Below are 13351 nucleotides of genomic sequence, written 5' to 3'. Positions count from 1 at the left end.
TCCTTGGTCTTCATGATGCAGTTTGTGGAGTAATGCTCTCTAACAATCTCTGAGGCCTTCACAGAACAGGTGTATTCATACTGAGATTAAATTGCAGAAAGATGGACCCTGTTTACTAATTATCTGACTTGCAAATGTGACTTGTGAAGGCGACTGGTCACACCAGATCTTTCTTAGGGGTTAAACAGTAAAGGGGTGAATACATACACTTTTTAAATGTGTATGTGTAAATCATTTTGAAACCCATGTAAACTTTCCCCCAACTTACAGATGTACAATGACAAAATGTAGATGAGGAGATAGCTACTACTAGCCACCACCCCTTCGATAGTTCACATACTGAGTGTGTGTAGCACTTTCTTCACACCTCTGGATTGATTGAGTTCAGCTACCTCCAGCATTGATGAGTAATACTACTCAGGCAACCTGAAATATTCACCTACTGCAACCTTTAAGGCTGGTGAGAAGCCATGAAAGGCATCATCTCTGCATGTGTTTTTCCAACTCTGGACACTTCCCCACAGAAAAAAAAGAGGGAGCAGAGGGAGTGTGCCTAGAGGAGAGGACCTGCACAGCTAGTAATTATAAAACTGAACCAGCACAATTGAGCGGTGTGTTGTTTTATCAGTGGGCGAGAGAGGATTACAATTTCTCCCTGGCAGCGTGCAGATGGTAACCTTTAGCGTTCACTTGTGCTTTTTGTCTCAGAAAACCATTCGAACATGACACAACAACAAATGCTAAAGGACAAAGTCTGAAATATTGTGAAGATGCATTTCGCATTCCATTTATGTGCATGTTATGACCTTTCTCCGTCTTTGACCCCAGCAGCACATCTCACCCTCCCACCTCTTCACATGGTTGCCAGTACTAACACCAGCACTCGTCCGCCTGTCTCAAGCAATCACCTCCAAGCGTTTGACCTGAGTCTTTTCAAACTCCAGTTTGGTCTCCAGCTCACGGATCTTGGCCTCCTGACGGCTGACGAGAGATTTCTCCACCATGGACTGCTCCTGGAACTCCAGCTGGCTCTGCAGGGCTTGTATCTAAGGCACAGACATACACATATTTTAGTCACTATACTTGTGTGTGCCACCAATTGGCCAGAATAAAAACAAAACTCTCATTTCTTTCTCTATTTTTCTTTTACAAAACTTTTCATCACAAAGATTAGTCACTACTTGGGGAGGATCTTTCCTGTATGCACTACCCTTCAGTCTGTATATGTTACCTCTGCCATCATTTGGAGCACCTGACCACTTTCACAGTCATGCAGAACTCCAAATAGATAGTGATACAATTGACTTGAGCTTATGACCAACTGATCTTGGATGCAACATTAAGAGGCTCAGAGGTTGTCTTGGTTTGAAGCATTTTAAGTATTATGAATTTGAATCAGGAATCAGGAAACATTTATTGCAAAAATATGTCATACATACAAGGAATTTGACTTGGCGGTTGGTGCGTGACAGTAGACCGTGTAACTATAGATAACAAGACAGCAGTGTACAAGTAATGTAATGTAATAAAATAAAATGAAATGCTAATGCTATGGGCTAGTAGAATCAGGCTATGGGTTAGTATAAAATAAGAGAATAAAGTTAAAAATATTTAAAAGGTAAAAAAATATTAAAAAATAAAGTGCACTAGCGAACAAGGGACAAAGTGACGAGTGATGACAAAGTGACGACAAAGTGACGAGTGAAAAATGACAGTAAAGTGACATGTGCAGTATGAAAGAAAGTGACCGGTGGAATGTCAGAGTCAGTCAGTGGGGGACCGGGCTCTGTTGATGAGCCCGACTGCCGACAGGAAGAAACTGTTGAAGTGGCGGGAGGTCTTAGTCCTGATGGACCTCAGCCTCCTGCCAGATGGAAGGGGCACAAACAGGTTTTGTCTGGGGCAGATTGCAGCCGATCACCCTCTCTGCAGAGCGGATGACACGCTGCAGCCTGCCCTTGTCCTTGGCTGTGGCTGCAGCGTACCAGACGGTGATGGAGGAGCAGAGGATGGACTCGATGATGGCCGTGTAGAAGTGGACCACCATTGTCTTTGGCAGGTTGAATTTCTTCAGCTGCCTCAGGAAGAACAACCTCTGCTGAGCCGTCTTGGTGATGGAGCTGATGTTCAGCTCCCACTTGAGGTCCTGGGTGATGATGGAGCCCAGGAAACGGAAGGAATCCACAATAGTAACGGGGGAGTCACACAGGGTAATGGGGGAAAGTGGGGCTCTGTTCCTCCGGAAATCCACAACCATATTTGAAACTTTGTTTGTATTTGGCATATTATTGGTGATCAGTCCATAAGCCTCAAATAACTGCTATGGGGAAAAGCTGACAAAGAAGACAATGGGGGCGGGTCTAATCAAATCTTTGACTTGTCAGGGACAGCTGCGGTCGGATGGACAAAAAGATTCCTGCAGCTGTAGCTGTCCATTACGAGGATGACAGCAGTAGCACGATCAGCATTATTATACTGTGTGTGTACTGTTGGCCATTTGTGTATCAGTTCCTATCTGGCATGAATGACACATCAATTACATCAATGTGTCATTCATGCCAGAGACAAGTGCAATTGCAAAGGCAGGAGGCTCATGCAGCACTGCACATTCATGCTTTGAAGTTTGAACATGCAGTTCTTCTCTGGACACCATAGCAGAGAAAGCTACTCTGCATCAGGGGGGACCTCCACTATTAAACTCAAAGTAGCATAACTTAAGACCAGATATTTTGGAAAAATAAATAATACGTATCGGTCAATAGCTAGTCTATTATCATTGCAGAAAGGTAGCAGATCTGTACCTTTATGGATTAGGAATCAGCCAAAATGTGGCTTTCCAAGGTAATACAAGCTCAAACATGTCACGTAAAACAAAGCAGTCCTCTCCTCGAACCTCTTCAAATCTCTCTTGTGATCCTGGTTCAGCGAGGCAAGTCTTTGATTAAAAGTATCCAAAATTCTGGTAAATTAGTCAGGGACTGTGATCATCTGATCATGCAAGGAGGAGTTGACTGATAAATGACTGTACTGGATGATCCAGTCCTTGAACCATAGATATCATCATTCAGCTATTCCCACCGTGATGAGAGCTACCCTGGAAGCTGACACCTGCCATGCAGCACAGTTTGGAGCCATTTAAGACAGTGTCTTGCCCAAGGACCCATCGGCATGGAGTAGTGGAGCCGGGGATCGAACCACTTTTCGCTTGATTAAAGGACAACCCCGTTTGACCACTGAGCCAAAGTCGCCCCCGTTTTTCTGTATGAGATAGATCTCAGTGAGGTGTGGGAGGCTTGTGGAAACGATCTGGATCGGTCTCCATCACCTTCCTCCCACACAGGAGTTCCTCTTCTCAGGAGACCAAAGGGAACTACGGCCAGCTGACTTAGTCTTGATAAGTAACTGATTTGACGGCTTTCTGGCAGTCCTCATTACCGTTTCCACCCCATCACTAAAGAGCACAAATACCATAATTCCAAATTTCAAACAACACTTTCAGTCGAATATCCCCCCTTTTACAGCCGGTTGTTTTGGTGGTCCGTTTAGTTTGATAAGCGGCCGAGCTATACACCATATAGCTCGGTCGCATTTTAATAGAATAAAGTTATAAAAGGCTATTTGGTTACTGTGCCCAACATGTCTGTGTGAAATGACTTCAGGGCAGGATTACAGTTCACTCGGCTTGCTGGTCATCTACCCTGGTCTGGTTACTTTTTAAAGCTGACTGTGTTCTAACCATCACATCTCTCTCTGCCTTTGATTTGGTTTTGGGAGGAATATACATGCTAACTGGATGTCCTGGTCAGTGGCATGCTGAGAGCAGTGAACCAGCATCTACCTTTTCCTGAACCTCCTGCCTCTCCTTGAGGGTCTCCTCCAGCTGGGCTTGTAGGTCACTGATCTGAGCCAGGTTCTGTGCCGACTGGAACCACAAAAACACATGAGAGGAGCAGAGTCAGTGAGCAACATAATACATTAGGTGGTAATTAAACATGTCTATTATTCCTCAGAAGCATATTAATTATACAGTATGTTGACTATAGAGTGGGGAAAACAAGTATTTGATACACCGCCAATTTTGCAGGTTTTCACACTTAGCATGTGGGAGTCTGTAATCTAAAACAAATCCAGGAAATCACATTGTATGATTTAAAAATATATATTTTGAACCTTCTTCTAGTCTGGTGAAAGCCGATCAATGAATCTCCTTTCAAGGTGATCTGAGTGAAATATTTGAGGACTTCTCCACATTAGATGAAGCATTCTGCTACAGCCACTCCCACAGGGAATTCATCTGCTTCAGTTTAGACAGGAAGGATGAATTCATTTGGAGCCAGTGGGAGCAGATCACTCGTCATTCCATCAGCAATGAAAAGGAAGCACTTTTTACTACACTTGCTACATTAACACTAATGCAAACTAGCCGAACACCACCGCTTTTCAAAAATGTCTCAATTAGCGGAGATAAACGCCACTAATCCATTTGATGCAAGCTAGATACAGGGATTTGAGCTTTTTAAAAATAACGTGGGACGTTTTTGACATGCTTTGTGGAACCTGTGTGTGTTAGGGAAGTGTTAGGGAAATGGGCAAATCTTTGCTTTCAAAAACATTTAGACAACGTGCATGGAGCCCATTGACTGGCATCGATATGGTTTCTTTGTTACATGATGGATGATTCGACTTTATTGCTGACACAGTATCAGCTGTGTAACTGGTAAATACGGTACTGGTTGGTTTTGCGAATCACTTGAAAGTTCTGTTCAGTGACATATTGTATGGATGTGCCGAGATATATATTCTGCACATGTTTGAGGGAGCAAATGCATGAACACGTATGAGACATTGATAAGTGATTACTTCACTTGAATTGAAGGAACAATTTGACTCTAATCCAAAATGCTTGTTTTGAGTAAGTAAATGATTCACCAATTTAGTTTTTTCATACTACACCCGGTTTGACTCTGGCTCAGTTGTAGAGCAGGGTCCTTTTTCATTTAGGATGGGCGGATTGAACCCCAGCTGCGCAATTCCTCTTTGATGTGCCATTGGGCAAGGCACTTACACCTTAATTTCATGATGCTTTATAGCTTGTGCGTCTGGATCTTAATTAGCTAATCACGGTCTGTGGTTTGAGCCTTTTCCAAAAGGAGTTTTGTAATCAAAATTCCTTTTCATAATTTCCCTTTAAAATGTGGTTAATCAATTATTCAAAGATTAATGCTGCCTAAAGAAATGGATAAATTAATTGGCTAATTGGCTCCAAATTCCAGGTGACAATGTTGTACAATGTACAAGGAGAACAGCCCACCTGAGACACAGCAGCCTTATGCTTCTTCATCAGCTCGTTCAGGTCTTCCTGGTCCTCCTCCATCCTGGACTGGAGGTCATTCTTCTCTCTTTGCAGACGACTCAGCTGCTCCTCCAGCTGAACGCCATCGAGAAAATCAAATAGATCCATAAATACATCAACCCATCTGTGTGGGACAAAATTAGACCCTAAGAGGCCATAAACAAAGGGATAGGCATCTCACCGGTGAAGCTCTGTAATAAACTAATATAAGTTAAATCCCACAGACGATTGTGAAAAGGATCACAACGCCTGTTAAAAAAAGCTTTTAGTAGAGAACAATACCCTTTACCACAGCCTTCCAGCAAACAAGAGCGGCTCGTCAATAAATAAGTGAGTATTAGCAAACATCAAGGACAAAGAACACACACATTGCAGTGAGAAGGCCAAAAGCTCTCACAACATTTACTCAATGTAGTCACAGTCATCACTATGAACGAATCCCATTTCTCAGTTGAATAGCAGCAGAAAAGCAGCGTCCTATAATATCCACCAGGGGGCGACTTCTCTGGTCCTAAAGAAGTCTATGAAAATGACTCTTACGATTTATTACTTCAATAAACGTTGTAAACATTTCCATCATGGAAACATGTAAAACTCAAGGCATTGTGACTATGTCGGAACTAAGACATTTTTTTTTTTTTGTTAACAGTTTGGGCCATTCCTTTTAGATGGCATTACATTTAGTTATTTTCTATGTTTATATATAAATTATAAAGCATATAATGCATATACATTACATACATTACCCAAATTACAGCTTCTTGACACAGTTATATTTTATATGTTGATTGTAGGTCATCTATAAACGTGTAGGGATAATTTTTCAGGAACAATGGTGTATTCCTTTGATTATCTTTGTAAGTAGTTATAAATCATAGTTCTAGCCTGGAGTTGTGCTTTGACTTGCTATGTGGGCCAGTCTATGCACAGCAGAGCTTTTTCTGTGAGGACAGCTCCATTAGCTCCTAAAACACCCCTTTTATTACAAGGCCCCACAGGGCTTATCTTAAGCACGGGTCATAACCAAGATATCCAATTAGAGGCTAAAAGCTTATAGCAACTGCTTTGTACCCTCAGCTGAGGGGAGGGACTGTGCTGAAGTAATCCCACTTCTGTAGTGACTGAGATGATCTGCATCTCAGATAGCGAGTAGTCAAGGACAGGTTGAACTCACACAGCATCGATCTAATTAAGAAAAATTTACTCAATTTACAGAATCGAAAGGCTGATTCTAAATAAGTATTTGGATAATTAGGTATAGACAGATATAGACATTCCTCGTGTATTTTTATTCAAACTCCCACTGCTGAGACGTGGTGGACTTTGGTAACTAAAAATATCCACGGAATCTGGGGCAAGTTTATTTACATATGACACTTTCTCTTTTAAATTCCCAGTTGGAGTACTAATACAAACTTTGAAAGCAGCTCAGACTCTGCACTGTGTGGAACATTTTGGGACGGACACTACGGAAAAAATCTACAGTCAAAAGCAACCCTTACATACATTTAAAACATTTATCAATAGGCAGCGCAATCTCAACCCAATTACATTGCTCTACTCTTGGTAAAAACAGCAAACCATCTGAAAGAAATATTTGCATAATTTTGATCTTGGTTGAATAGCAATGCATGTGGCTGAGGCTGTACAAAAAATAATTACCTAATAATCATTTCTGTCATTCTAGCAGCCTTTTACTTCCCCAGAGGGCTGGATGTTTGCGGCAGAGGTCGTCCTCAAAGACACCATTTAAAAAAAAAAACGTGGGTTTTACGTTTATATTATCCATTTCACCTTCAACTACATGGGCCATGCATTTGGGAGGAAAACTTTTCTACAGAATTATATAAAACCAGAATGATGGCCAAGATGAAGCCATGCCAGGCTTAACCTATAAACAGCCTCAAACAAAGAACAAACGGCATCATTAACTGTTCAGGTCCTTATCTGCTTATGTGTTTTTTTCCCCCGTCTGTGCTTTTGTTTTGTTGTTTTTTGTCACCTAGAGTTTCCACACCTGTGTTCCGCCTTCGGTCCCGCCCCTCTCTCAATAGCTCAGCTGTGGCTCATTCCGGGGATCACCGTGACGGGCATAAAGGCTCCTGAGTTGCCAGGCTTGTCGTCAGTCCGTCCCAGTACCCAGGCTGGTCTCAGGTGCCGTTGAATGTCGTAGCTCACCAGTTTGCATGTTTTCGTTTTTTGTCCTGCAGTGTCAGACCCGCGGAGTACCACGGAGTGCACGTGACTCGTTTTAACCGGACTCTAGTTATGGTGTTGGGCCTCAAGTTTCCAAACCAGAACCCTGCCTTATCCTCCCCGGTTTTATTGGGATGGAAATGGGAAACTAGTGAGAAGCACAGCACAGGCCTTTTCTCCACGTCCTGTGGACTTCGGTTAGGTTAATTCCTCATTGCAACATGATTGAGACCAGAGTGTGTAGATGGAGCATTAAGTTGTTAATTTCACTCACTAAACGGCTGGCTTAACTAACTTACTAGCTAGCTAACTTGATAATTTCATTATGCTTTTATGATAGTTAGGTCTACGATAGTTCAACATTTAGCAACATCATTCTTTTTAAATGTTCCTTTCATGATTGCCGTTACCCTTTAACTTGCCTTTCCTCATTGCTAGCATGTTGACCTTTCTCATGACTATGATTGGTAAGAGTGCTGTAAAAGGACTAAACCATGAGCAATTCAAAGGTAATGCTCCTCTGTACCATCAGTCACAAATAGCAAACTGTATTACAATGTACAATGTTTCAATGCAGTCACAATACACACTAATGGAACAATTATTAGAATATAAATACTTTGAGTGGTCTGGCCACAGGAAAGGTTGTTGTTGCATTAAAATGTCAACAACAATGCTAAGTGGTTTTCAGCTTAAATCGGTTAAGGCAGCGGTTCCCAAACTCAAGAATGCCGCGGCCCACTTTGAAATCTGAAAATCTTTTGCGGCCCACCCAAACCTTTAATCACAACTCCGATCAAAACCTAAACTAGGGATGATTAAATGACCTTAAGAATTTAACCGATTAAAAATGTATTAACCGACAATGAATGTTTTGTATACCATTTTCTCCGGAGCTCATGTGCCGTGTTTTCCGCACAATAAAGGCGCATAAGATACTGCAGTCTATCAGCGCAAATCACTGTCAAAATTCGAGAGCGCAAATCAGGTTGATGCGCGCGTAAATCAAACATCCGCCAGCAAAAGTCCGTCTCGCGCGAGTTATTTGCTCGCTTGCGAAACGTGAACTTCTTTGCTCGCGAGGAGAATCTCTGCTCGCGCTGGAGACGGTGCTTTCAGGGTCCGATCGATGCTGTGAGGTGCGTCCGCTCCCTCCGCCCCCCTCGCCATCCACGCCTTAAATCTTTGGCTGCTTTTAGAATAACTTATTTCCCCGTTAGGATGGTTCAGCTACTGTAGAGAAAAGGGCACCGTCTCTCGCTCTTTAATCTCATGAAGTGCTCCGCGAGAACGACAGCTTTGTTTCTCCGACGCGCCCTGAAACAGGCTCCATATCTCACGCGCTTGAGCGCCGCTCAGCATCTCGCCGTCGTAGACCGAGCTTTGTCATGTTTGGCAGAGCGCCTTGAGCGCCGTGTACAACCAGTATGGATCAACCGATTAACCAATCTGTTCGTTTAAATTGTTTGTGCTTCATCAATTAATGTTTCACATAACTAATGTGCCGCATCATACATATATTTTATACACATTTTATATTAATTTCAAACTTTTCAAAATTGAAAATTAAAAACTTTTTATTTATTTATTTATTGTAAATGACCTCTCGCGGCCCACCTGCAGTACCTTCGCGGCCCACACTTTGGGAATCGCTGGGTTAAGGTATTGTTTTTCATATATTAAATACATGATCTGACTTTTTGGTTGTAGGTAAAAACTAAAAATGGTCTATAATTATCTTGTGGAAAATCCAGTCCAATTCCTCCCCAGTTGATTTGAAAACTCGAAGAGCTGACAGTAACATTTTCAGTATGCGCACCTACACATCCTATTGTGCTACATCTTTCCGTTAGCGGGTACAAGAAATAAATTACAAACAAATGAAACTGAGGGAACAGTCTCCTCCCTCCATTCCTGCTGACCTGCAGCTGTGTCAACTCAATTATTTTTACCCTTCACATCACTGTGGAAATGATATTCACCTTCCTAAAGCCAAACTTTTCAGTCACATTCAGTAAGTGCTGCTCGAGAGAGATTAAATACAGTAAGGCTGAGGCTAAATTAACGGTGGGACAAACGCAAGAAGAAGTAGGAAAGAAGGCCGTTTGACCAACACCTGAAACAAGAATGCTATGGGAACAAGACCTAAAGCGAGCAAAGTCATGGCAGACTGCAACATAACAAAAAAAATGAAGGTCAAAAAGAGGCTGAGATACAAAGAAGAAAACAATCTTAAGAGGTAATAACTGAAAAACTGAATTGTATGTTAATATAAAGGCAGAAAATTAAGTTGAGTTAAGAACTCAGAGATCTGTACTGACCGCCTGTTTTGTTTTGGAGATGTCCTCCATTTGAACGTGTAGATCCTCAATCTCCACCTCCATGGATTTACGAGCTTTAACTGCAGCAGCGCAGGTGAACTCAGACTCCTCCAGCTTAAACGGACATAAGTGAATGGAAATGTATTAGTTTAGTAACCAAACTCCAGAGAAACAGTCTCTTAAACACACTATGCATTGATTCTGGTCCATAGTGTTGCAGGAGGGATTGTAATACAACATAACTGTGTATATGCAGGTTGGCAAATCTACTCTGATGTACTCACCTTTGTAGCGTGTGTGAAAGCACATTTGACAAAAAATAACTTTTTGAAAAAAGTATTGACTTGCAAACGGCACAAAAGAAAAGGCCCCAGGTGCTACGGCCATTCTGCCTGTGTGTTTAATGTGACGGCACCTGGTTTTTGAGCTGAGCGATCTCCCTCTTGCTGGGCGCGTTGTTCTTTATGTGGTCCAACATGATCTGGGCATCAGCCAGCAGGGCCTTGGTTCTCTTTAAGTCCTTCCTCAAACGCTTTTCAGTCTCCATGTCACCACTTCTCACCTGGTAAACCGGTAAAGTTAGGTTTGGTGACTCAACTGATCATGGATTGGCCATGGATTCACTCCATGTGAACATTTCGACAAAAATCATTTAAAAGGGCCCAATGTGAATATTTTAAATGGCCCAATCCCTAATTTTTTATGCTAAGATTAGAGCTAAATTAACACAAAAGTATGGCTTATAGATGGAAAACCATATACTTTGCAATTATATCATCCATCATTATTAAAAATAGAGATCTTATTGCTGTTAAAATTACAGATATTTACGTTTAAGTAACATTCCCTCGGTTAAAGATCGTCTGGATAAGAGTAAGACTAAGAATTTATTTGGAAATGTTTGTTAATAGACATATTGAAATGATTGACATCATAGTTTGACAAAACATCTTAATACAAGGTAAAACGATGAATTTCAAGGACAGTTTGACAATTAAATATAAATTCTCTGTCTATTGACTAATTACTGAATTCTTGCCACTCAAGAAAAGTCAGGTGCCGAAAAAAACAACAACAACAACAACAACAATATTACCTGTTATAATCTTATGATAAACTTGTTTCTAGAAAAAAATTGCATTGCCCTGGCATTGGCATTTAGCTTTTTTTATATTTGATTACATTCCTTTTTACTATAATTTTTTCATTTTATTAAATTTGAGTTGAGATTTACAAGAAATATCGTAACTGCTACTGTGTAAAGGAAATACTGCTTTAAAAAAATACCATATTTGTTTAAAGGGTTTGAACAAATAAAATACCATACTTTTAAATTCATTATTTAATTTTGCGTATCACAATGCGGTTAATAGCAGATATTCATGCGATTAAAATTTGTATTTGTTACCCAGCACTATTTTTTTTACATGTTCCATCCAAGGTGCTGTCCAAGCTCCAACGGGACGCGATCTACTACATGCTACGGTGTAGTTACCTTGTCTTGTTCTGATAGAAGCTTGGACTCCAGCTCTCTCTTTTCCTTCAGCACCTTCTGCTTCTCGTCATACTCTTCCTCAAGCTGGACTTCCATTTGCTTCATCTGGACACACGCAAAAACACTCAGTGCATCCTACACTACAGCACTACAGTGCATCCGGAAAGTATTCACAGCGCTTCACTTTTTCCACATTTTGTTATGTTACAGCCTTATTCCAAAATGGATTAAATTAATTATTTTCCTCAACATTCTACATACAACAACCCATAATGACAAAGTGAAAACTGTTCTTTGCAAATGTTAAAAAAAAAAACATGTACATAAGTATTCACAGTCTTAGATCAGCGTTGATCAAAAAATGGATAATGGAAATCAATGGTGATACTTCAGTAGTTTTGCTGGACAGATAGTAGGGAGATAACTATAGTACATACCTATCCCACGTTCTTACACCAGCCAGTTTACATAGCATGTGTCTTTATAGACTTTTGCTGCATAATGAGCAAGGTTCTTTGATGAATAATATAATGTCCACTTTTTACAAAGACACTACTATAGGTCTGCTTCCTTAACGCGATTAATCAGTAAAAACCATGATCAAGCATTACATCACTATGGGAATATGTCACTGGAAGACGCAGCGGGAGCACAGTGCGGAAAAAGCTCATTCTGCGTGTGATAATTAGGACTTGGCTGGTGAAGGGCGGTCACAATGGAAAATCGAAGCAAATGCAAAACAGCATTAACAGCAGAAAAAGCAACAATGCTGAAGATACCCAGGTTTCAACTACAAACCTTCCACCCACTCACTCAGCCATCCTCATGTACACCAACACACTGCACCCCCCAGACTGATATCATATGGCACTGGAGGCACCAATGGATTGTCGATGTAACCCGTGAGCAAGAATTTGTTTTATAAACATGGTCACTAATGAAAGCTAAAGGTATTCTATGTAGTGCATTTTACTCAGGAATGCAAAAACAGTGCAAACAATAAGTGATACAAACCACTCTGCTGCTCACAGTTCTACAGTTTTACATTTGAAATTTGAATTCAATGACTGTTTCGATTCCTTCTTACTACTGAGCCTGCGGTCGGTTAAACTTTAAACGATGGTTCAAATCAAAAGCCCGGGTGAAAGAAGGAATTATCCCAGTGCTGCTGGAAGGCTTTAAATGTGACATATCTGTTCAGGAAGTGTTGTGTTTCATTGGCAGCAGCTTTATAGCAATCAAGTGAGGACAACGCTGGAAATGTACCTGAATAGAAATTGTATTTCTGTAAGAAATGAGAATGTGAAAGCAGCAGAAGGGTGAGGATGACGTCAGTCCTATATTATATTCACAGTAATGGTGTTGTGAAAATTGACATTTGGCTTATTCATTTACCAATCAACAGATCAACATAGAGGGGAGTTTGTGTTATCAGCAAACAGAATGAGCAGCAAATACTAATTCAAATCCAAACCCCTCAATAGTTAATTTGGCCCCAGTGAGTATGTTAACCATCGGGGTCCGAAAGTTGATACAAACTACACATGTCAACAAAGACATCAAGACTGGATAAAAGAGAAAATGGTTGGTCATTGCCCCACATGGCTAGGTGCAGCCAGGCGAGGGCCACCAAAAGGCATTGGCTGTGTCTCAAAGTCGCTAGGCTGCATCCTTATGGAAGCATTCGTCGACCGCATATGTCACTTCCGCTGCGACTTGCCAGTCCCAATCCGTCGGCTGCTCCGAACGCGGTCGAGGGATGCAGCCCTCCAGCACCCAATGTGGAGGACACATCTGATCTATCCTTTGCGGCCCAGCATATTCCAGCATGCAGTGCGGTCCGACGAGGATTTAATTTGTTCAGGACGGAGGCGGTTGATCCAACGGAAGAGTTCACTTTTAAATGTAACGTTAAGTAATAGAATTCACTCAAATATCGACGGATCGAAATGTTATCAGCAGAAGGCTGGAGGCTACAAGGATGCA

The 13351-nt window shown here is 41.4% G+C and overlaps 1 protein-coding gene across 24 annotated transcripts in view; it reads right to left on the bottom strand.

Annotated features, from left to right (window-relative positions):
• Nucleotides 1–13351, bottom strand: part of myo18ab (myosin XVIIIA b) — a 104957-nt gene that overhangs the window by 14778 nt on the left and 76828 nt on the right. For all 24 annotated transcript variants that reach the window (XM_040194098.2, XM_078098733.1, XM_078098774.1 and 21 more), the window contains 6 exons: nt 11366–11470; nt 10286–10432; nt 9871–9984; nt 5312–5428; nt 3839–3922; nt 909–1046 (listed from right to left, as the gene is read on the bottom strand). In XM_040194098.2, coding sequence (XP_040050032.2) covers nt 909–1046; nt 3839–3922; nt 5312–5428; nt 9871–9984; nt 10286–10432; nt 11366–11470 — 705 coding nt within the window. The remainder of the gene's footprint in view (nt 1–908; nt 1047–3838; nt 3923–5311; nt 5429–9870; nt 9985–10285; nt 10433–11365; nt 11471–13351) is intronic.

The sequence above is a fragment of the Gasterosteus aculeatus genome, chromosome 1 (assembly GCF_964276395.1).
Source record: "Gasterosteus aculeatus chromosome 1, fGasAcu3.hap1.1, whole genome shotgun sequence".
Classification (NCBI taxonomy): Eukaryota; Metazoa; Chordata; class Actinopteri; order Perciformes; family Gasterosteidae; genus Gasterosteus; species Gasterosteus aculeatus.
The sequence above is the reverse complement of the archived record's forward strand: the minus strand, read 5'-3'. Positions and strand labels throughout refer to the sequence as shown.